General features: G+C 35.3%; 1 protein-coding gene across 1 annotated transcript in view; it reads left to right on the forward strand.

Moving 5' to 3' along the window:
• Positions 1–25,295, forward strand: part of LOC123556528 (uncharacterized) — a 179,490-nt gene that overhangs the window by 143,495 nt on the left and 10,700 nt on the right. The window contains exons 29-44 of the mRNA XM_053544443.1: positions 2,135–2,192; positions 9,478–9,594; positions 10,511–10,765; positions 11,239–11,392; positions 13,406–13,637; positions 16,103–16,892; positions 17,208–17,435; positions 17,917–18,037; positions 18,341–18,500; positions 19,472–19,605; positions 20,214–20,468; positions 20,959–21,190; positions 22,175–22,240; positions 22,774–22,948; positions 23,759–23,840; positions 24,717–24,829. Of these exons, the coding sequence (XP_053400418.1) occupies positions 2,135–2,192; positions 9,478–9,594; positions 10,511–10,765; positions 11,239–11,392; positions 13,406–13,637; positions 16,103–16,892; positions 17,208–17,435; positions 17,917–18,037; positions 18,341–18,500; positions 19,472–19,605; positions 20,214–20,468; positions 20,959–21,190; positions 22,175–22,240; positions 22,774–22,948; positions 23,759–23,840; positions 24,717–24,829 (3,172 nt within the window). The remainder of the gene's footprint in view (positions 1–2,134; positions 2,193–9,477; positions 9,595–10,510; positions 10,766–11,238; positions 11,393–13,405; positions 13,638–16,102; positions 16,893–17,207; positions 17,436–17,916; positions 18,038–18,340; positions 18,501–19,471; positions 19,606–20,213; positions 20,469–20,958; positions 21,191–22,174; positions 22,241–22,773; positions 22,949–23,758; positions 23,841–24,716; positions 24,830–25,295) is intronic.

A 25,295-nucleotide genomic window follows, 5' to 3' on the forward strand; every position in this document is an offset into this window, starting at 1 on the left:
GTTAGGTGGGAGACACTCAAGAGCATCTCAGAAATTTCCAGTTCCTGGACCGGGATTCGAATCCCGGACCTCTGGATTGGCAGTCAAGTGTGTTACCACTAGACCACCGGCCCACCTATATGCTACTCTATCACAGTTATTATTGAATGGATTTGATTCAAACTTAAAATAGATGTTCCACCTTACCACCCACATAATGTGACACAGGGTGCATACCTCTGAATGACTTTTCATGAATTATGCCCCCTTTTACTTAAAATTTAAGGTTAATTTTGATGCATTTTCTCTATATCTCAGTTATTACAAAATGCATTTGATTCAAACTTGAAGTAGTTGTTCCACATCATATGACACAAGGTGCAGAACTCTTGCACCAATATTTCCTGCATTATGCCCCCTTTTTGCTTGCTTAGAATTATACTTATATAGTGTTTTGATACACTTTATCTGTACCTCTCTTATTATTTGATATTTTTTAACGCAGACTCAAGCTATTGTCCGATATTCATCCGCCATTGAAGTCATTAAACACTCCAGTGACAGTTCTTGACAGATTTAAATGTTTTTGGTTAACAGGTGTAACATCATAAAATACAATTTAATGTTTTTGGTGCACAGGTATAAAAATTCAGGTCAAGTTCGATTTAAATTGCATCTTCTTGTGGCCATGTCTTTCTTATGGTTGCCATTCTTCTGTGACAAGACCTTATTGTGGGGGTATTCGTCACTCCTGTGACAGTTCTAGTTTTACATTGCTATGTCTCCCACACTTAGTGGAGGAGACTTATTGAGTTAGTACTGTCCATCTGCGTCTCCGTCCCATGTGGTTCTGGGAAGATCTGTGTATGAAAAGAATTGGAACCACTGTCGTACACTTGCATGATTGTAAGAGGCGTTCACTTGCTTTTGCAGGTATAAAAGTTTGATTCCATACTCCATGTTTTTTATTTCAATGTAAATGAGATGTAAAATCAAAAAATTTAGTCCTGTTTAGCACCATATAATTTATACTGTGTTGGTGCACCATAAAACACAAATTAAATCAAGTCAGTAAGGCCGTCCGTCTTTCACAAAGTTTGTCTACGCAACTCCTCAGACACTACAGTGTGGATTTACTACAGATCGTTGCCAAGCCTAATTGTGCATGTCATCAGCATTTTAAGTTTTGTTGATTTCCAGCGGTGTTATGGCCCTTGATTTATTAAATAGATTTTATGATGTTTTGGCCACGTCTCTTATATTATTGGGCAGATTTCCACCAAACCTTGATCAGTGCCAAGCCTCATTCAGCATATTGTCGGCATATTTCTGTTAAATGATTGTAAGCAGAGCTGTGGCCCTAGTTTCATCAAACTTTATGATGTTTTGCACACTTTTATATTACTAGGCGGATTTCACCAGACCTTAAAAGAGTGATCAGTACTAAGCCTTATTGCACATATTTTTAGGCATGTTGGGGTTCAGTGATTTTCAGGGGAGCTATGATTTGTTGTATTTACCTTGTCCAGGCTGTTCTTTTATGTGTTATTATTGTCAATATAGTTCTAACTGACTAACACTGAATCAAATTCATTACAACACAGCTATATATTGTAAGTCAAGGGAAGTAACTGCAACAGTCTTGCTGTAGTCTTTCACTAGTAGCATTACTATAGTATATAATACAACACGGTCAACTGCTCCGATACCACAAGGAAGAATTACACCAAACTTCACAAAAGTGATCATTGGCAAGTCTCATTATGCATATTATTGGCATTTTCCAGTTCAGTTATTTTCAGGGGAGTAATTGCTCTTTATTTGTCAAATTTAATGATATTAAAGCAATAATATTCTGTTTTGGAGAATTGTATTTTCTTAATCAATGTTAATAGAAGTAAAGTATCATTAATGTTACTTGCTTTCTTACAGAGCCTTTGTTAGTATTTCTTAATATATTACAGAGATATGGGTATGCAGTTACAACTTTGAAATATTCCTTTAATCAAAATTGTGTTTTTAATACACAGATAATGCAATACATTCCTTTACATTAATCAGCAGAAAGGATTATACATCTTTTGCAAAAAACATACCAAATTTGTGCTCTGTGTCGCTCATTTCTTATACTCACTGTTCGCGTCTTTTCTTTCAGGACACTGTTGTTCGGCGTTGGATCTATTTTGGATATAACGACTGATGATTATTTGAAGGTATACACAATTTCTGTGGGTTTTTTTAGTTCACCTGAGCACGAAGTGTTCAAGGTGAGCTTTTGTGATCGCCCTGTGTCCGTCGTCTTCTACAATTTGACTGTTAACACTCTAGAGGTGACAATTTAGGCCCAATCTTAATGAAACTTGGTCAGAATAATACCCTTAATAAAATCTTGGACGAGTTTGATATTGGGTCATCTGGGGTCAAAAACTAGGTCATCAGGTCAAATCAAAGGAAAAGCTTGTTAACACTTTTGGCCCAATCTTAATGAAACTTGGTCAGAATGTTACCCTCAATAAAACCTTGAACAAGTTCGATATTGGATTATCTGGGGTCAAAAACTATGTCACCAGGTCAAATCAAAGGAAAAGCTTTTTAACACGCTAGAGATTACAATTTTGGCCCAATCTTAATGAAACTTAGTCAAAATGTTACCCTTAATAAAGTCTTGAATGAGTTTTATATTGGGTCATCTGGGATCAAAAACTAGGTCACCAGGTCAAATCAAAGGAAAAGCTTGTTAACACTGTAGAGGCCACATTTATCACTGTATCATCATGATACTTGGTCAGAATGTTAATCTTGATGATTTTAAGGTCCAGTTTGAATATAGGTCATGTAGAATTAAAAACTAGGTCACCAGGTCAAATCAAAGGAGAAACTTGTTAACACTGTAGAGGCCACATTTATGAATGTATCTTCATGAAACTTGGTCAGAATGTTAATCTTGATGATTTTAAGATCCAGTTTGAATCTGGGTTATGTAGGATTAAAAACAAGGTCACCAGGTGAAATCAAAGCAAAAGCTAGTTTACACTTTAGAGGCCACATTTATGACCGTATCTTAATGAAACTTGGTCAGAATGTTAATCTTGATGATCTATAACTCAAGTTCAAATCTGGGTCAGGTGGGGTTAAAAACTAGGTCACTAGGTCAAATCAAAGGAAAAGCTTGTTGACACTCTAGAGGCCACATTTATGACTGTATCTTCATGAAACTTAGTCAGAATGTTAATCTTGATGATCTTTAGGTCAAGTTCGAATCTGGGTCATGTCGGGTCAAAATCTAGGTCACTGGGTCAAATCAAAGGAAATGCTAGTTAACACTCTAGAAGCCACATTTATGACCATATCTTAATGAAACTTGGTCAGAATGTTAATCTTGATGATCTTTAGGTCAGTAGGTCATGTGAGCGATACAGGGCCTTCATGGCCCTTTTGTTTTATCATACGTTTTAAATAGCTGGTTTGATTTAGATGTTATTTAGCTGTTAATGACATACATTTTTAATCCCCTGCCACGAGTGGTGTGGGGTTATAGGAATGGTCTCCGTCTTTCCGTCCTTCCCTTTGTACGTAACACTTTTGTGTCCGCTCCATATCTCCTAAACCCCTTAACCCCTTGAAGGATTTTCATGAAACTTTGGTCAAATGATCACCTTATCAAGACAATGTGCAGAACTCATGAGTCAGCCATGTTGGCTTAAGGTCAAGGTCAACTCAGGGTCAAAGGTTTGAGCTTTCCATTTTGTGTCCGCTCTGTATCTCCTAATCCCCTTGAAATATTCCTATTAAACTTGGTTCAAGTGATCACCTCATCAAGACGATGTGCAGAACTCATGAGTCAGTCATGCAGGCTCAAGGTCAAGGTCACAACTTAGGGTCTAAGGTTTGAGCCTTCCATTTTGTGTCCACTCTGTGTCTCCTAAACCCCTTGAAGGATTTTCATCAAACTTGGGTCAGTTGATTTTCATTAAACTTGGGTCAAATGATCACCTCATCAAGAACTCATGAGTCAGCCATATCAACTCGAGGTCAAGGTCACAACTCAAAGTCAAAGGTTTGAGCTTTGTATCTCCTAAACCCCTTGAAGGATTTTCATGAAACCTGGGTCAAATAATCACCTCATCAAGACGATGTGCATATCTCATGAGTCAGCCATGTCAGTTTAAGGTGAAGGTCACAGCTCAAGGTCAAAGGTTTACCCTTTCACTATCCGTAACAGTGGCGGGGGATTTAGCTGTCTTTCAGACTGCCTTGTTCATCATCATAACTGTAAGTGGCGTCTTGGTATAATATAACCCCCAACTCAGGTTAATAGGCAGAGCGGAGATCTACAGTTCGAAGGGCCGCAAGTTGTTCTCTGTGATGATTTGTGGAATACATTGTGTCTTAAATCACCCTTCCTCCACCTCTGATTCATGTGGAGAAGACAGATACTTGCAGAGAAAAACATAAATATTCTATGGTACATGTATATGCTTCATTGTGTCTGAAAGGACGGATGGACCATTATTAAACTTATTGCTGAGAACAGTTTATTACTGGTATAGAAACAAGGTACACTTGTTAGGTTAACTGCCCACCGTTCATAACTGAAATGCTGTTGAAAAACAGTGCTAAATCCAAAACATACAAATTATTATGATACGGCGAATGATGTTACATTTCTAAATCTGTGCATAACTAATTTGACAAAACTTTTTCAATGTTTTTGACACTTTTTAGCTCACTTGATCTATGCTCATAGCGAGTTATTGTGATCGTGCTGTGTCCATCGTCGACAGTTGTGTATAAAAGACATCTCCTCCAAAACCACTGAATGGATTTTGATTAAACTTGGCATGGATATTCCTTGGATAGTCCTCTATCAAAGTTGTTCAAATGGTTCCGCTTGGTTGCACATGGGGGCCACAAGTGCTAAAAATAGACAAAATCTTCAAACAACAACCTTCTAAACCAGTAGTCTGATTTTGAAATAATGTCACATAAATGGTCCTTATATAATTATGTCACCCTCTACCAAGATTGTTCAAATTATACTGATTCATCAAAAAAACATGACCACCAGTGGGCATGGTCTGTTTTCCCTATATGTATATAGTGGGAATTTAAAAAATCTTGTGTGAAACTGCTAGCCTGATTTTAGAATAATTTTGCACAAGTGGCTTTTGTATGACCCTCTATGAAGATTGTTCAGATTTTTTTTTGATTTGTCTAAAAACATGGCTGCCAGAGGGCATGGTCACTTTTCCCTATTTGTATTTAGTGGAAACTGGTGTGAAACTGCTGGCCTGATTTTAGAATAATTTTAGACAAATGGTCCTTGTGTGACCCTCTTCCAGGATTGTTCAGATTATACCGATTCGTCAAAAAACATGGCCCCAATATGTATATACACATGTAATAGAAAGTTTTAAAAATATCTTCTTGTGTGAAACTGCTAGCCCGATTTTAGAATAATTTTACACAAATGGGTACACATACGTTGAATGAACTCCATGATCCCAAAGGACCAGAAAATATAACAACACTGAATCTAAGTACGGATTGTTCAAAGTTGTTCAAATGGTTCCTGTTCATTGAACATATGGGTTTTTTTTTTATTATGCCCCCCTTCGAAGAAGGAGGGGTATATTGTTTTGCAGATGTCGGTCGGTAGGTCGGTCGGTCTGTCGGTCGGCCGGTCGGTCGGAATGTAGACCAATCCGTTTCCGGATGATAACTCGAGAAAGCTTGGGCCTAGGATCATGAAAGTTGATAGGGAGGTTGATCATCACCAGCAGATGATCCCTATTGATTTTGAGGTCTGTACGTCAGAGGTCAAGGTCACAGTGACCCTGAATAGTAAACGGTTTCCGGATGATAACTCTAGAACACTTGGGCCTAGGATCATGAAAGTTGATAGGGAGGTTGGTAATGACCAGCAGATGACCCCTATCGATTTTGAGGTCAGTATGTTAAAGGTCAAGGTCACAGTGACCCTGAACAGTAAAACGGTTTCCGGATGATAACTCAAGAACGCTTAGGCCTAAGGTCACGAAAGTTGTTAAGGAGGTTGATTTTGAGGTCAGTATATCAAAGGTCAAGGTCACAGTGACCAGGAACAGTAAAATAGTTACCAGGCAATAACGCAAGAACGCTTGGGCCTAGTTTCAGGAAAATTGATAGTTAGGTTGGCCATGACAAGCAGATGACCCCTATTAATCTTAGGCCATTAGATCAAAGGTCAAGGTTATATTGGCCAGGAACAGTTAAACGGTTTCTGATCTTCTTGTCCAAAACCATAGGGCCTAGGGCTTTGATATTTGGTATGTAGCAGAATCTAGTGGTCCTCTACCAAGATTGTTCAGATTATTTCCCTGGGGTCAAATATGGCCCCACCCCGGGGGTCACATGGTTTATATAGACTTATATAGGAAAAAACTTTGAAAAACCTCTTGTCCAAAACCACAGGGCCTAGGGCTTTGATATTTTGTATATGACATCATCTAGTGGTCCTCTACTGAGATTGTTCAGATTATTCCCCAAGGGTCAAATATGGCTCCGCCCTGGGGGTCACATGGTTTACATAGACTTACATAGGGAAAAACTTTGAAAATCTTCTTGTCCAAACCACAAAGACTATGGCTTTGATATTTTGTAATGTAGCATCATTTAGTGGTTCTCTACCAAGTTTGTTCGAATTATCCCTCTAGGGTCAAATATGGCCCCACCCCAGGGGTCATATGGTTCATATAGACTTATATAGGGAAAAACTTAGAATCTTCATGTCCATAACTTACATCATTCAAATTTGGACCACATGTATAGTTTTGAGTGGCAAGATGAACCTTGACATGAGTTGACCTTGATCTTGACCTAGTGACCTACTTTCACATTTCTGTAGCTACAGCCTTCAAATTTGGACCACACGCATAGGTTTGTGTACCGGAAAAAAACTTTGACCTTGTTATTGACCTAGTGACCTACATTTTTGAAGGTACAGGCTTCATATTTGGACCACATGCATAGTTTTTTGTTCGAAAATAAAATTTGACCTTGATTTTGACCTAGTGACCTACTTTCACATTTCTTAAGCTACAGCCTTCAAATTTGAACCACAAGCATAGTTTTGTATACTAAAATGAACTTTGATCTCGAGATTGACCTAGTGACCTACTTTCACATTTCTGAAGCTGCAGGCTTCAAATTTGGACCACTTGCATAGTTTTTTGTTCGAAAATAAAATTTGACCTTGATTTTGACCTAGTGACCTACTTTCACATTTCTTAAGCTACAGTCTTCAAATTTGAATCACAAGCATAGTTTTGTATACTAAAATGAACTTTGATCTTGAGATTGACCTAGTGACCTATTTTCACATTTCTGAAACTGCAGGCTTCAAATTTGGACCACTTAAATAGTTTTGTGTTCCGAAAAAAAATTTGACCTTGATTTTGACCTAGTGACCTACTTTCACATTTCTCAAGCTACAGCCTTCAAATTTGAACCACATGCATAGTTTTGTGTACCAAAATGAACTTTGATCTTGAGATTGACCTAGTGACCTACTTTCACATTTCTGAAGCTACAGGCTACAAATTTGGACCACATGCATATTTTTGTGTTCTGAATTGAAATTTGACATTGATTTTTACCTTTTACCTACTTTCACATTTCTCAAGCTACAGCCTCCAAATTTGAAGCACATGCATAGTTCAGTCTACCGAAATGAACTTTGGCCTTTAAATTGATCTAGTGACCTGCTTTCACATTTCTCAAGCCACAGCTTTCAAATTTAGACCACATACACATTGTTTTGTGTTCTGAAATAAAATTTGACCTTGATTTTGACCTTGAGCGAGTCTTGAAATTTGGAACATTCAAAAATGGCTCAGATCACTGTAATCTCTTGTTAGGTTAATAGGTTAAAGGTCAAGGTTAGATTAAACCAGAAGGGTAGAACTTTTGATTACAGTGAGCATATAATTTCTGTTCCTTGTGCAATTACTGAATGCATCAAGGGGGGCATTTCATGTTCGACGAGCTCTTGTTAAAAGTAGGTTTTCAGCTATCAGACTTTAAAAATCCATTTCTCTAGAGCTTTGATATTTGGCACGTGATATAAGGGTTTGACGCTTTACCTTACTTGGCCAAATTATTCCCTTACAGAAGAAAAAGGCCTGCTGCGTACTCTTGCTGTGTACATACAGCGTATATGATGCGTACATGATGTATACTGAAATCAAGGGCTTTAAATAGTACGCAGGATATACACCGCACATACACTGATAGTACGTTTGTAGTACACTTTTGACATGCAAATGAGCTCTGCTGCGTACTACTTGCTGCGTACATGCTGTGGACTACATAGTACACAGGATGTACGCTGGAGGAATTTAGTATGCGGTAAATAGTACACGGCACATACACTTTTCACATGCAAATGAGCCTGCGGTGTACTACCCCTGCGGCGTACATGCTGTGTACTCCTGCGGCGTACATGCTGTGAACTCCTGCAGCGTACATGCTGTGTACTCCTGCGGCGTACATTCTGTGTACTCCTGGCCCGAGTCCTGCGGCGTACATGCTGTGTACTCCTGCTGCATACATGCTGTGTACTCTTGTGGCGAAACTGCTGTGATAATGTAAATTCCTTACCTCACCAACTTTCTTATGCAAATGCTGATCATTTGGACAGAAAAAAGATAAGTGACATGCATCAATAAGTATTTACCCTTACCAAAATAATGTAGATTGATGTTATCAAATAAATTAGTATGCTTTTCTTCATCCACTTTTCAATGAAATAAATCAATTTTTGTAGCATGTAATTTGGTAAACATCTGAAGAAAATGGCGTAACTGCATCAAGGGGAAACAACTTTAATGCAACTAAATATAAGTGTTATAAATTTCGAAGTATCTGCGGTGTACATGCAGTGTACTATTTTCTTGTACAAGTCCCTCCTGCGTACATGCAGTGTACTCCTTAAATTTTCAGAGTCTGTGCTGCGTACTTGAAGTGTACTAGTGACCTCCTGCGTACATGCTGTGTACTCGTCGAAATAGTACGCGGCATGCGGTGTATGTAAAATGTACTCCTCTGGCGTACTACTGTGTTCGCGGCATATACACAGCAAATACGCAGCATGTACGCCACAGAGGCTTGCTTCTGTAAGGGTTGGGTTAAGGTTAAAAAAATGACCTGTGTCTGACATGTACATGTACTGATATCAGATTTGTAATGTCTACCATAATTATTATAATTATTGCCCAAGGTTCAAAAATGCGTGTGACACGTATATAATATAGGCTAACATAGAAGAAACCTAACTCTGTACTTAAACAGACACACCTGAAGCCTTGTACACAAGTGATTGCTTAAGGGTCAATGACCCTCTTGTTTTAAATTATGTTATACTGATAGGTGATTTTGTATTTATTTGCATTTGGTGAGAAATAAGCCTGCATGATTTTAAATCTAACTTTAAAATGGAAATTTCTATGACTACTCCAGGAAGATGATGAGAGTAAAGAAAGCCATGACACTGAAGACACAGATCCAATAAAATCCGATTCAGGTGGTGACAAAACTACACCGGCACCTATCACTAAAGAGGGAAATAAGCAACGAGTATGTAACTGAAATAAGTGTGTTCTTGGTTTTTTTAAAACTATAGAGGTCTTTCAAGCATGGCTAGACCTAGAAATTAATGTTAACTATCATTTCATTCCTGTGTAAAATGCTGAACAATTTATATTTCTAATGATTTTAACAGTTGTCTTATAGTTTGTTGAATCATGTTAAAACTGAATTTCGTCCAGAGAGTTGACCATCATAAACTTCATCTCTTGAATTCTTACTTTATGATATTAGCAAACGTTTTTAATAGAGATTTTTTTGGACCAATATTTTTGTTTCAAAATTAGCTGCATTTCAGATATCATGAGTAATAGGCGTATTTTATAATTCCAGTAGTAATTGATACCATTGATTATGGCTGTTTTATTGCTTTGTCAAAATTCACACATTCTGATAGAAATATCTACAATTTAGAATTCGATTAAACCTCAATTTTTCAAAACATCGAAAAAAATAAGAAATCGGCATTTTAAAAAGATAGAATTGAGTGATATATTCTTCTTAACTGTGATGTAGATTTTGATAAAAACGTTGAATAGATGCAAATCAACCTATTATCAATTGTATGGTAAGGTAGAATGCATTGGTACGATTGTTTGCTTTTGAGATCATTTTTATTAATTTACAGAATGAGAAGACAATTTCATACGACAGAATATTTTCCATCTGTATGCCGGGTCCAGATTTTATTCTATGTTCCATTATAAATTAGGTTACACCATGCGTTTCGGTTTATCACACGTGCAGAACTAACTTCAAATTCTCAAACTGTCAGGCTGAAATATCAACAGTTTACTTAGCGGGAATGCTGCCTGTACCTCAAATTTGTACCTTTTTTGTAGGGTTCATATGTAAGAAATCCTTCTCTCATTCACATTTTCATGATTTCCATTATACTTTTATATAGGTTAAAGAAAGAACAGAAAAGTTATTAAAAAGTGTAGGAGTTATAAGTGAAATAGTCTTCAACAGACAGGAAGTTGATAGTGAACCAGCTGTATTTGAAACTCCTGTTCTGAGTATATCTGTTGCTAAAGTGTCCCCACAGAACTTGGTGGGAAAATCGCTAAAGGCTGAAGAAGGCGACGAAGATTCTACCACAAGTTTAGCTTTGCCTGAAGATCTTGATTTATCAGATACTGGTGGTTCTGTTCGTACTGAGGTAATTAGGTTTCCTTTGTTAGCCACAAAGATACATACCAGTAACAGATATTCAATAATGTCTGAATAAATAATTTTTCAAGGTATTCATGTGGTATCAGTACACAATTGTTCTCATTAACTTGTCGGGAGTAAGAGCATACACAGTATTATATTCTTTCACCTGTGTTTCAGCAATTAAGGTAAAGCGAAATGAAAGCTTTTGTAAGAGATTCTATTTAGGATATTTCCCATTGAGTCAATGTTTATAATTATGCCAGTATGAAAATGAAGAAATCATTCTTATTGTGATGAAAATGGCCAGGTAAAATCGTTAAATCACAATGCATATGCATAGACTCCTTCTTTATAAATGAAATCAGCATTGCTTTGTTAAAATACACAATATACAGCCAAAACAATTGTAGCATATGATGTTTGGAGATGACAAAGTCATAAATTGGTAGAATTATATCAATCAAAAGTTTGTTTCAGTTTGTCTTGATGAAAAGGAATCCTTATGTATGGGGTGAAAACTCCAAGAATATTAAGCCACCTGTCGTGTCACTGGAACTGAAAGATTCACACAACGATGTATTACAAATTTCAAATCTATCTTCGCCAATGACAGTCAACTTGGCACATGATGGTAAGTATGGTCTGATTAAGTATGACCTTTCTAATTGAGCCACGCCATCAGAAAACCAACATAGTGGGTTTGTGACCAGCATGGATCCAGACCAGCCTGCGCATCCGTGCAGTCTGGTAAGGATCCATGCTGTTCGCTAACAGTTTCTCCAATTCCAATAGGCTTTAAAAGTGAATAGCATGGATCCTGACCAGACTGCGTGGATGCACAGGCTGGTCTGGATCCATGCTGTTCGCTAACCCACTATGTTGATTTTCTCAAGGCACGGCCGTCATTATGGCATGATGTTTTGCGATAGGGAGGCTATATTTAAGTAACTTAAGGATGTCTGAACATACTTCTTTGTTTAATTTGTGTTATTAAAGTAGGTGATATTAAAATTACTAGTATATGCGGTATTTATTATCAATGCACTTGGTAGTAATCTGTATGTACCTCCGTTAATTAAGTGAGTCACCAAGTACAGGAACGATTGTAAGATCTTTTGTGTGCATATCTTTATCTTTGCTTTAGCATTACTGGTTAATATAAAAACTGGAACTATATATCTCCAAAACTTTTCCGAGACATACTATTTAGCTTCGGTTGTTTATCCATTTTCCGTCCCACTGTCATGTCTGCTATATATTATTTTATCGTTTCTCATAATGGTTTTCCAAGACAAGGTCAAAATCTTCAGAAATTTAGTGCAATGTCAGCATCTTACAATGATACCAAAAATTCGCTTGGCTTTTATTTTCATTCCTTTGAAGGATATTCAAATAATTGATAATGTTTGACACGAACAATGCAACTTAACATTTATACGGGGTCAAAATAAAACCATGGTGAGATTAAATATTGGTTATTGTTTTTGTCCCCTGTGTATCTTTCTTACAACTTTGAAGAATTTTCAGATATTTTAACACAAATGTTTGCCATGATGACAAATTTTGCAGACTATAGAAAAACTTTCAGTCATGACATTTTATGGTCAGGGTCAGATTTCACTCCATATCTTTTTAAATCTTTAAAAGTAATTACCGCCAAAGTTTGCCATAACGAGACAGTGTGCAGATCGCAATTTCTTTACCTTTTATTTGATGCAATAAGGGAGAGAGATTTTCTGTGTCTCACAACACTTTTTAGGGTAGGGGATGGGGGGCATGTCTCATATATCTCCAAAGGCATTTGACCTGATGTTATGAAACTTTATAGGAATGTAATTCAGCATGTAAAGTTGTGCATCTGTATGCCATTGGTATCATCTGTTATTAAAAAGAATTATGTTGGCGACAATAGGAACTTCATTCATCTTCAAATTATCTTGATTGGTTTAAAAATTATGGGCAAAAATGTTTTGAATTGGATATTTACCATTGAAATTTTAGCCATTTTTATATCATTTTTTTTCACAATGTCAGATTTGACCTCGTTTGTTGACAGATTGTCATTAAACTTTCAGGATATCTTAGTTATATTAAACACAATTTTTCCATGTGAGAATTTGTAATTGTGGTAATGCCCTATTTTTACATCATAGGTAAAATACCTTGATGGCTTTAAGGTTCGCATTATTATATAGATCGATATCTAAGAAATTCAAAAGGATCCTTCAACTACCTTAATTAAGATATCTTTGGAATAATAAATAAAGTCTTTACGAATGAAGCCCCAGTTCACCAATGGCCTTGTTACGTATTTGGTAGATCAAGCAGTAAAATAGGATTGCTATTTATTGCCTTAAAATGAACAGACAGTAAGAGAAAAGTTGGAGCACCGGTGTCCTGTGCACATGTCTTCAACTTGTCTGTCAGCCGTCGCGTAACTTGTGTTTTTAGTTACTTACTTTGATACGTAGCATAAGGTAAATATAAGAATAACAGCATTTTTCATTAGCATAATATTCCAAATGTTGAAAAATGGCAAATAGTCCTCGTTCATATTGACACAAAGTTTCGCATTTAAATATAGTAGGGCAATGGAAATTCTTTTGTATTAACATTTCTGAGGCATGAATGTATTTTCTTTAAGGTGGTCAAGTGGCAGGCATAATTAAATTGCTGTTTACTGTTGAAAGAAGCAATGGGAGTATTGCACTTGCTCCGAGTCGGGGACGACCGTGTGCTGCGACATTCGAACTCTCAGTGGAACGAGAAAAAGTGACGTCATTTTCGCTGTCGTTACCAGGCAATGTTACAGCATTACTTTCTATAGGATTGTACACAAAGTTTGATGTGACAAGTATCTTAGGGTCAGGTTTTAGGTAGGTTTTCTGTTATTTGTATTTAGTTATTTTAAACTTGCCAGTCTAGCAAATCTGGTAATGTGCTGTCAAGTCAGAGTCTTTTTAGAGCATTGATAAGTACTTTCCACAATGTGTGTTAAGGATGTACGAGCGGGTTTTTTTTCAGGATAGCCGCCATTTTGAAAAATGTTTCTCTGAATATTGCTTTCTAACAAAAGTTTTGCAAAAAATTAATGCTAAATAATTAAAATATGGCTAAAAATGTACCATTTAAGCAAATAGATTCTACTTTTTGCGACAGAAATTTCACCCTTATTTTTGGCTGGAATTTGCCTTAAATCGACGTAAGATTACTGGTGGGGGTAGGTAATTTCAAATAGCTATTAAAGTAGATAAGGTTTGGTCTTGATATTTTCCTGACTGAATCAGTGATACATGTATTAATAAGCTATGGTTGAAATAAAAGTTTTCAAGGTAGCACTTTATATTATCTAGAAAATATAAATTAAATAAAAAAGAACAAAAATATCAAAATTCACCAATTTTTAGTAGTTTTTTCTTAATAAATCTCTTAGATGCACGGTGACCCCTACTTTTTTTCTTTCCATTTTGAAGCATTTTTGTGTGTCATTAAAGCTGCAAAATATTTTGAAAATCTATACGTCAGATTTTTTTTTGTAGATCTAAATATGTTTTTTTTTCCCATTGAAAATCACATTTCAGAAATGCTTAAACAGTGGGTGAAGAAAATGCCCTATAGAATTAAATGACTTCGGTGACATGTGTTTTTTCTTCTCTTCTTTATCTTGGAAACTAATGTTCTTCAAACTGACAGAGTATGAAAAAATTTTTAACGTTAGAAAAAATTTGTTCCTACATCCTTAAATGAAAAACAGTGCACAGAATTAAAAAGGTACATTGTTTTTATGCACCACTTAACTTTAATACTTTGAGTTTTTAATAGAATTAAAACAATATTCGTAATGCGTGCCGTGCCGCCTTGGCAGAATGGTTTATGTAGCTGACTTTGAAAATCTTGCTCATCACTGATGAGGGTTGAATCCTCACTTAGGGTGTATTCCCCTGTTGGAATACTTTGATGTGAGGAAGTCATGCAGCTGGATCACAGATGTTTGGTTCTACGCAGGTGCCCGTCAATACTGCCTGAAACAGTGCCTACCTAAAATAATAATAAATAAAATACCTAGGGTCTTCCTCTACCATTAATCGCCATATGTCCTAAATTGCATCTGTCCAAGAAAACAAAACAAGTATTCATAACACTTGTACCGGTACTGGTACTGATGATAAACCCGAACAGAAAATAAGGTTTTTTACCTGTAACTTTTTTATTTCTGCAAATTGAAATCAATGGTCGGTATCAAAATAAAGCTTAACCTTTGCTGAAAACTTTACATAATTCAAATTTATATTTAGTAAGCAAACTCACACGAAGTGAGGGCCTGAAAGGGGTATGTAAAAAGGGGACTGTATGAACGTTGACCGATGATAAATTCGAACACTTTGTCATTTACAAAATTTTCTTGGTATTATTATATTGAAACTTTCCCCAAAAAGTTGCAACAGTCATTCCTGATCAAGTAATGAAAAGTTAACAAATGTCAGGCCTTCATGTTTCGACAGTGAGCATGCGCAAAAAAACACCCTCTTCCCCAGTAATTTTGGATAAATATTTTTAATACAAATTTATGTAAGTCATTTATTTATACAGAATATTTACCAATTTTGTTTTTGTTTACACCAGATGGTGTTGTAAGTGGAAACTATTAGATGGTGTGTTCAATTTTATAAATAACCGATTGCAATCGAATATTTCCAAGGTGGTCGACTTTATCATCTGTCCGGGTTTATCATCAGTACCAGTATACATTTTTTGTTTTATATGGATTGACTGATCAGTTTGATATACATTACTTTTTATATACATGTATGTCATCTGTTTTCAATTCGCAGAAAGTATGAAAATTATCAACAAAGAAGTTGTAAAGATTTTATTTTTAGCTTGAAGAAAAAGTAAAGCTATTGCACTTGGCCTGACATCCGAGTCACCGGGGATGTCACCGTCCCCGTTGGTTAAAGTTTTTGATAATGTCAAATATATCAGCAAAGCTATTGACTTGAATCTTAAAATAAAATAGTTATTTACTATCAAAGTCTATACCAGAAGAAACAATCCCCATAATTCTAGTTGAATATCTGATTGAGTTAAGCTCCTTTGGAAAAGCTCAGAGTCGAGCACTGAGAAAAGTCGAACGTGCTGTCAAAACGTGCTGTCTTACAGACAGCTGTTGTTTGTCCTTGTTATAACAAGGCTGTTTATAATTGCATAACTCGAAAGACGTATCATACTTGGTAAAGGGAGTTAATAACAAACGTTTAAATTTTGAATAAATGATAAAACGTACATTCAGAATGTGTCAATATGTACTTGTATATTCTTTTTTTATTTTGCTTTTTCGCAGATACCCGAATGATAGGAAAATCATTGGCCAGTTCTATGGTAAATTGTCAGAAACTGATGCTGAATTATTTGATAATGCAACTATGTACTGTGAAGCCTGTTCTGACATTTGTTGCAACTCTACGGAGATATGCACCGGATTTTATGAACACTGCATCTATTACTGCAAACACGTTATTCAGAATAATGCTACAGAAAATTGTACTGAAATATTCAACGCAACAGTGTACTGTGACAGTTGCCAGAATCAGTGTTGTAATGGAACAACAAATTGTACGGGTGTTTTGGAAAACTGTGTATTCTTTTGTAGTCTGTACAGGGAGGAAAGTTTAACGGCTGACTGTCGAAACCATTCAACTTACTCAAACTTTAGTGCATTAGGAACCACAGTGAAGCAGTATTGCGAAGAGTGTGACACCTTTTGTTGTGGTGGAACAGAAGAGTGTGTTGACTTGTATTCTAACTGCATGTTCTTTTGTTCAAATTTTATGTCTGAAAATGAAACCTTATCATGTGAGAAGAATCCTAAATCCCTTGAGACCATCTATCTGTTTCCAAGGAAATCCAGGAAAAATGATACATCATATCAGATGTATTTTGCCCTGAGTGTTGATCCAACAGACACACCTGTTTTAGAATATTTCTCACAGCTAGACCCAAATTGCCTTGGAAATGTGTCTGTGAATTCCTGCACAGTTGATATTGATCTACAGGTTCCTCTGAAGGTTTCAACAATGGGCTGTGATTTTTGGGATGCAGCTAATGAAACATGGTCTACAAGTGGTATGCAGGTATATTGTTTACCACGGTCTTATTTCCTTGAATATATTAGATATTAAGGAGCAAGTATTCTATCTATGCCTGCCAATGGGCACTGTTACTACATTTCTTAAGCTATTCTACTTAATCAAAAGCACGTAAAAGAAATTTATTTTGTTTTCGATCTTTTCTTCTCTTTTTTTTTAATATCCAAAAAAGTCATGGGTTATTGCCAACAAAATAAAGAAAAATAAAAGCTTTGATTTTTTTAAGCAAATTTGTTTCTCATTTTCCCTTGAAGATAAAATTGATTTATATAACATTTGTACTGTAAAATAACTTTTCAGATATCAAGGGAAAGTCATGGTGACATACTTATCTGTACCTCGAGTCATCTGACGGCTTTTTCAAAGACTATGCTTGTCGCGCCAACTTTTATTGACCCTCTTGACTTGGAGCTGTTTAGTAACTTCTTTGACAATCCTGTGGTTGTGACAGTCGTTATTGTCGTTTGGATGTTATACTTTTTCCTCATTCACTGGGCTAGACAAAAGGACAAATCAGACAGAGAAAAGGTATGGTCAAGTGCGGGAGACAGCTGTCATATTTTGAAAGCAGACTTGAAGGGAATCGTAAATGGAATATAGAGAATCTAGCGAAATTTGTGAATCTTATCATCTAAAATCACTATTTAAACCACTCTCATGTACATGATATAATTTCAGTTCTCTGTTGCAAAGGTTTGTATAATCTACTAGTAAGGCAATCTAGGCATTCGCCAATTCACACAAATAATTACCATGTGTATTGTCAGTCATTTAATTTCATGGTCTGTGAAATTTACTAGTATATAATGTAATTATTCACACATATGTATCTTGTGTATTGTCAGTCTTTTAAGTTTAAAAGTTATATTTCACATAATGCAGCCGCTAATCATAAAGATAACCACTTTGTGTTTTGTCTTTTTACTCTAAGGCTTGTATAATCTACTGTTCAGATAATGAAGCTGCTGGCACAGATAATAATCTTGTTGTCAATCTTTTTAATTTACAGGTTGGAGTGATATACTGTTCAGATAATGTAGCCACTCACACATACAGTTATATTGTGTGTATAACCACAGGATGGTGGAATCAAGCTGGAACAACAGCAAATGTTTATATTTATCTTAAAGGTACTTTGCAGTTAAAAATACTGAAAAAATTAATTTCGGTATTGAATAAATTATTGCCGAACAAGACAACATTTTAATTTGTTGATTTTTGAATGATTCCATTACTTGAAATAATATTTTGCTTTTATACTTCTTATATGTAAAACAAATTCAACATATTGAATTGACCATATCAAGCACAATAATTTTCTTTCTTAGATGATATATTAAAGATGTCTGGAAAAAGAAGAGAATATAAAGGAAAAAATCATGCTCTTTTCTTTTCCTTGAGATAGGGGTTACGGATCAAATTTTATGTTTCAGGAGCACTAGAAAACAGCCCTAGAAAATGTTTGAAAACGCCTGTAAGAAAATGTTTCCAAACAGGTTATGAAGATTGGTTTCTTATTACAACAGAACACAGCCTAGGTGATATAAATTCGGTTACACTTTGGCATGATAACATGGGATCAAGTCCACACTGGTATGGTATCAATATAAAAGGAGTATGGTATCAATATAAAAGCTTAGACCTGATGTCTGTACAAAACTATTTGACATTAGTGGATATAATCCCGAACTCCTTTATTTTTTACAACTTCTTAAAAGAAAAATTATAAAGAAAGTTCAACTATGGTTGTATAGTACTGTTTCAAAAGCATTTTTCTACTTTTGTTCATTTCATATTCCGTACATAAGAATGACAATTATTCATTTCGTCATTACATTGTTTGTATCGTATTTGTACTAATAATATTTTTCTGACATGTCCGTGGCTGCAAAATGCACATCAACCCTTACCCTGCTATATTTCTAAAATGGACTGGTCCATCATTCAATTTGGGCAGTACCATTTATCATTCCAAGGGGTGTTCACTGAAAATGTACTAACTTGATAGTGAACAGTGCAGACCATGATCTTGGTCTGCACTGGTCGCAAAGGCAAAATCACTTGCCACCAGTAGGCTAAAGGCGCAAAGTTCCATTACAATCCCAACCGTCCACATAGTACAGTGATAGTTACAAATGAAACTTTGGCATTTTAAAGTCTAAATCAGACATACAGCCTGGATGAATATGTGTTTGGACTGCAGGTCAGTGTCTGCATAGAAGTATTCCTGTCATACTACTCTGCATGTTGAAACAACAAATAATCTCACATTTCTGTGTCCATAGAAAACAAGGGAGTATACATCTGCTGAATTGTTAACTGTTTTTAAATTTGTAGTTTTACCATTAATATTTTGCGCAAACGGTGTCAGTGTCTTCTTATGTATTTGCTGTTTGATATATTTGAGGAGACTTACACTTCGTATATGTGTACCTTTGTGTCAAATACTTTGGGAGAATTCATATACCTCACTAAATGGCTTTCAGTGTTAACAGGTTCCTCAGACCACTGTATAGATCGTTTAAACAATAATGTGCATGTGTTTGTCTTTATTCCTGTACAAGGTTTGTGAACCAGGTTTTTGTGAAGGATATCCAAATGGACTGTTGCTGGACATTTGTATATAACGACTGGCTAGCTGTAGACCGAGGGAATCTGTTGATGACAACCACTACGCTACAACCAGTAACAGAGGCAAGTACATAACATCAGTGTTGTTTCAGGATGACAATGAACACATTGGATGAATAGATTTGTTTGTTTGTTGTTGTTTTTTTTTTCAAAATAATAACACAACAATTATATATTGTGACAATAGTATGACTGTGTTTTATGGATGATATTCTACACACTATATGTATGACTATTGAAGTTCAAGGTTAATGTCAAAAATAAGATAAGTTTTATTTTAAGTCGACAAGACATAACAATACATGTCAAATGCTTTCATTACTTAGTAATTGCAATAAAAAGAAAGTGATTACTTGATTCAAGGGACTTTTAATCTAAAAATACTTGAGTAATCTGTAAAACGTAGAAATATCCCAAAATCGATATTCATGCTATTGAAATTTGATGCCCAACAGATGGAATTTAGCTGTTCCATATATGATGCATATCAAAATACCTACTTAAACAGTACTGGTATTAATTTCTATATCTAATGTCAATTTTTTCTTATTTAAAAAAAAAACGAGATTTTATTGTTCATCTTGAGGCATCAAGAGGTATGTGCATAAACACAATACAACAAGAAAATGACATAAAATGTGTAGAAATACTTACTTGGTCTTTGTTTTCAGGAAGAACTGAAATTAAAAAGGAAATATAACTTTATAGTCACATCTACACAAGACCTTAGAGATGGTCATATCTGGATGAGCATTTTCTCAAAGTCTGCAAGTAATACTTTCACAAGAGTACAACGACTAACATGTTGCCTAACATTGCTTCTGACAACCATGCTGACAAATCTGATGTTTTATGGAATTCCAACTGGCGATCCAGAGGATCAGCTTGTTACTGGTGGTTTCAGGTTATCCCTCAGTCAAATTGTTATAGGTTTGTTTGATAAGTTGGATTTTCTGTTGTTTTGTGGGAAGGTGAAGTTTTTAAAGTAAAAATAAGGTAAAATTAAACAGCATTAAACATATACAAATCCACACAGAGATAAGAGATATCCTAAGACATTTCCAAAGTCGTCTGAATCACATGTGGACATTTGATATCATATACCTTATAAAGGCACTTGTGACTGCTGCTATATCTATTTCAAAATGTTTTCAGTTTTCAGTAGTTTTTGATAAGATGAGTAAACTCTTAAATCTTATTGTTTTCAATTTTGGCTATTTCGATGGAATGTCCGTCAGATTTTGTTCAGACAATAACTTTGATATACTTGAAGTAGTTCTTTATTACATAGAAGCATTTCATCTTTATGAGACAGAATGTCAGACAAAACATCCTAGGCCTCCCTTACTTTCCTTCGAAAATAATGTACAGTTGCTTCGGTTCAGTAACCATTCTATTTTCCCCTTTCTCATCTTTACAGGCATAGAAAGCGGTCTGATAATGTTTCCAGTGAATCTACTTATTGTGCAACTCTTCTCAAAAGTGAAGGAAAAACCACAAGAGGAAGAATCACACAAACCAATAGAACACTTCTTAGAGGCAATCTATGGACCAACATGGCAGAAAGTAATGATGGACATAAACATACGGCTCATGCTTCTGACTAAAACGCGTGATACTGAAGGAATGAAATTTTTCACGAGGGTCCCAAGGTAAGAGGGTTTGGGGTGCTCTGTGCTTCCGGGTAATCTACCCTTACCTTTAGTCTTTTTATACAGTACATAAATCACAGAAATACTTTGTAGAGTTATAAATCGGAGATCGTTTAGAAAATAAATGTCAGTGCAGGAGACAACACCTTGTAACCACTGTATATGTAATGGTGTTTTCAGATTCATAGGTGAACAATTAAGCCAATCAAAATATGTTGCAGATGCTCATTGTTTTATATATAGTACTTTAAGTCACTGTGGTAGTTGTACACATGCTGGTTATGGCTATCGGCAAAATAACAATGGATTCTTATTTGTGATTCTTAGTTTAAAACGTATAGAAATAGAATGAACACGCATTGATGCTGTCGGTATCGAATTATTTTAAACTGTCTGGGGAAACAAAATTAATTGATACACATGCTTTACATTGATTTTGTGCATATGATTTTATTCAAAAGCTTTTACCATCCTTCTGATACATTTATATTACAATATTTGTTCTATTCAAATCTCTTCGAAGAGAATAGTTTAAAACAATGCATAGGGGGTCCAAAAAGACATATAAAATAATCCTACTCTCTTGAGTTGTCATTAGTTTCAAAATGAATGAACGGTAAATAAAATTTTATCAGGATATTCCTGTACAAGCCCAACTAGCCTCTTTTGCAAAGCTTCATTGTTCTGCTATGTTGATTGAGATGGAGAGGTTATACACCAGCGGAATTATATAGTCAATTCAGAGTATTTGAATATATTAAAAGGAATTGGCTCTTATGATTATGCCCGTTATATAAAGAACATGTGGATGAAATAGTGAAGAGCTCAATCCTGGCATGCGAATGGTGCCAAATGGTAGGTGGCCCTCACGTTAGGAGTGACAAATATCTAATGAATTATTTCCGTGTCTGTTAATTGATTCAGGGTGTGAGAATTATTTATAACACTGATCTATTTAACACTGAGTTGAATTTGTATCTTCAGGCCGACGGAAAAGACAGTCTTAGAAGCTTACACAACCGAAATTGAAAAGAAGAAAGATGGGAAAATGTATGTTTAGTAATTTCAAGAAATGTATTATGTTGCCACATTATTTTAGTTGTATAATATGCAAACAAATACTTGATTAAAAGAATGAAACCTTGTTGTATCTTTTGAATGAAATACTGCTGATTACACATTTCCTGAAATGCATTCTAATTGACATGCTTTGTTACAGATAAAGGAAGTTCGTTACATATTTACGTGGTTATTTTGTTTTGCAATGTGTTCACAGACACTTGAATGTGTCTGTTATCCGTGAGCAATGGACATAAATGTAAAAATAGTTTTTAATACTCTGTATGCCTTTGCAAAAAATCATGATTTGCATTTCTGCCTAGTAATAATGATTACTCATAAACAAAGGCCAGTTCTTGCATACAGGTATATAATTTTTAGATATTTTAAAACTGTTCTATATCGCAGATAATTATGGACAGTTTTTGTTAAATATTTTGTAACAGATAACCATACTGAATCTCCGTAAAAAAATTACTTTTCATATAACACTATAATCCCCGAAACTGTACGTTTACTTGCAGATTTCCTTGGTGGATTGTTTACATAGCATGGACTTTATCTGTTACAACATGCTTAACTTCCTCTTACTTTGTCGCACTGTATGGTCTTAAGTATGGCTATACCCGCAGCGTAGAGTGGCTGGTATCCTTTTTCACAGGTTTTTTCCAGAGCGTATTCGTTCAACAGCCAATGAAGGTGATAAAATTCAAGAAACATCATTAAAAAAGTGTATATTTGTATTTTAATGCTGAAATTTTAATTGGAAAATATCATTTACATCAATGCAAAACAACTTGCCGTTTTTTCATGATGTTTTGAATATGGTTATGTACTGGAAATATGCACGAGTTCTGCAGATATATTGAGTTTATTAACGCAATTCTATTGCATTATTGCACAATCTCAATGCAAAGCTGATAATCTGTTTTCTATAACGTATGCATTCACTCGTACTAATATCATAATTTTTCTTTAAACTGATTTCAAATTCTAAATGTTGCTGTTAAGGAAGAAACTTTTTGAACGAGAAGTCCTATTATAAATGCGCGGAGATTTAAGAAACGTATTTATTAGCTGGTCAGATCCGCTATCCCGTGTCAAAAAAGAAAGTTGAGCATTCCTAAATTAGAAAAAAATATTATATTTGACAAAATATGTTATATTGCAAGAGCAAAATATTAGGTCTTATTCACATATTTGTAATATAGAAATCATCTGAAATTTGACGGTGCCAGATTGTCACAAGTCTTTTAGAATATATAAGAAAAAAATACTGTATGTGATGTAAAGAAATATATAGACTACATATGAAGGGAACCAAAATATTTATTACAATGTCAGAAACGTTTGTTATCAGTCAATCGTACATGCGGGCTTTTCTAGGTAGCTCTTTATAAGTTAAAACTTTTTATATTTAATGTCAAATGAGCTTTATATGCAAGATAACAAATTGTTATACGTCCTTACCATGTAAAATCTCATTCATGTACAACTTATTTTCTAAAGGTGTTGGGAATAGCATTCATATTGACGTTAGTATTCAAGAAAACGGCAAGGTTTGATGACAGTATCCCGGAAAGGAAACTAGGTACAACACTCGTAACGTTATTAGCACTACAAGTATTCAGAGGACCTCCGTAGCAAAGTAGTTAAGATCGTTGACATCAAATCACTTGCTCCTGACCACTGTGGGTTTGAAATCTCCCTTAGCATATATAATTCTTCATGTGAGGAACCCATTCAGTTGACTTACAGAAGACTGGAGGTTCTACCAGTTGGCCGCCCATGATCGAAACGATGTCCAGAGGGGGCACCTTTGATCTTCCATCACAAACTTGAAAAGTTGTCATATAAATATGTTTCTCCGTGACTATTTGATAAACGACATTGTGTCTGAAATCATTAGTCCTCCACCTCTGATCATTCATGTGGGGAAGTTGGCAGTTACTTGCGGAGAACAGGTTTGTACTGGTACAGAATCCAGGAACACTGGTTAGGTTAACTGCCCGCCGTTACATGACTGAAATACTGTTGAAAAACGGCGTTAAACCCAAAACAAACAAACAAACATGATTATACCAAGAAACAAAACAAATCGAGCAGAAACAAAATCACCCACCCTACATTGCTTTCCAGGTGGCTTGTGTTATAGGCTGTGGTCAGTTTAGGAGCACACAAATGCCTTAGATAATTTCTGGGTGTCTTTTTATCACCATTACAGTTCGAAAATTGTCCTTTGACCTAAATTGTCTCGGTGTGGCTTAAAACTGCATTCAAGATTCAAGTTTAACTTCTTAACAATATTTTAGTTTTACCTAAATTGGTGTTGCTTAATGACAAGATAAATGTCATGAGAGTTGTTACAGGTCATACAATGTGGATGTATGCAAGACATAAACTCAAAGATCTGTAACATTATTTCTAGGATACATATAGACATTTTAAAATAGATTGTGTGTTTTAGATTTGGACGAAGAATATTTGCATTCTGTCTGTATTAAGCCACCAGAGACCCACCAACTTGTAATGGAACCGCTTCCTAAAAGACTTCTGGACCAAATAAAGGAAAGATTAAAGGTGGGTTTTAATTACAATATGTATCCATTTTTCAATTTTTTACATACATTGGTATGTCTAGTTCATTCAGTGTAATAACATGGCTAAACTTTATTCTACGTAAATATACAGAAGAAATTTCACTAGAAATTTCGGGGAAAAGATACGTTTTTAAATTATTTAATGGTGTAAAATCAACGAGACAAAACATGGCTTTATCCTTGTTCTTTATAACTGCTTGTTTCATCTAGCATTATTCATAAGCTTAATTGATGATTATTAATAAGTAGTAGGTAATAAGTTATTAGTCCCCTACTGGTTGAAAACCAGTTTCGGGGACTATAGGAATGCACTTTTCCGTCATTCCGTCCGTGCCCGCGAAATGATGGTTAAGTGACTGCATAACGGTACTTTCTCTTTGATGTCATTCATTCCGTTCTGTTTATGTGACTATTTTTCTTTTTATGTGACTGTTAGAACAATAGAG

The sequence above is a fragment of the Mercenaria mercenaria genome, chromosome 5 (genome assembly GCF_021730395.1).
Source record: "Mercenaria mercenaria strain notata chromosome 5, MADL_Memer_1, whole genome shotgun sequence".
Classification (NCBI taxonomy): Eukaryota; Metazoa; Mollusca; class Bivalvia; order Venerida; family Veneridae; genus Mercenaria; species Mercenaria mercenaria.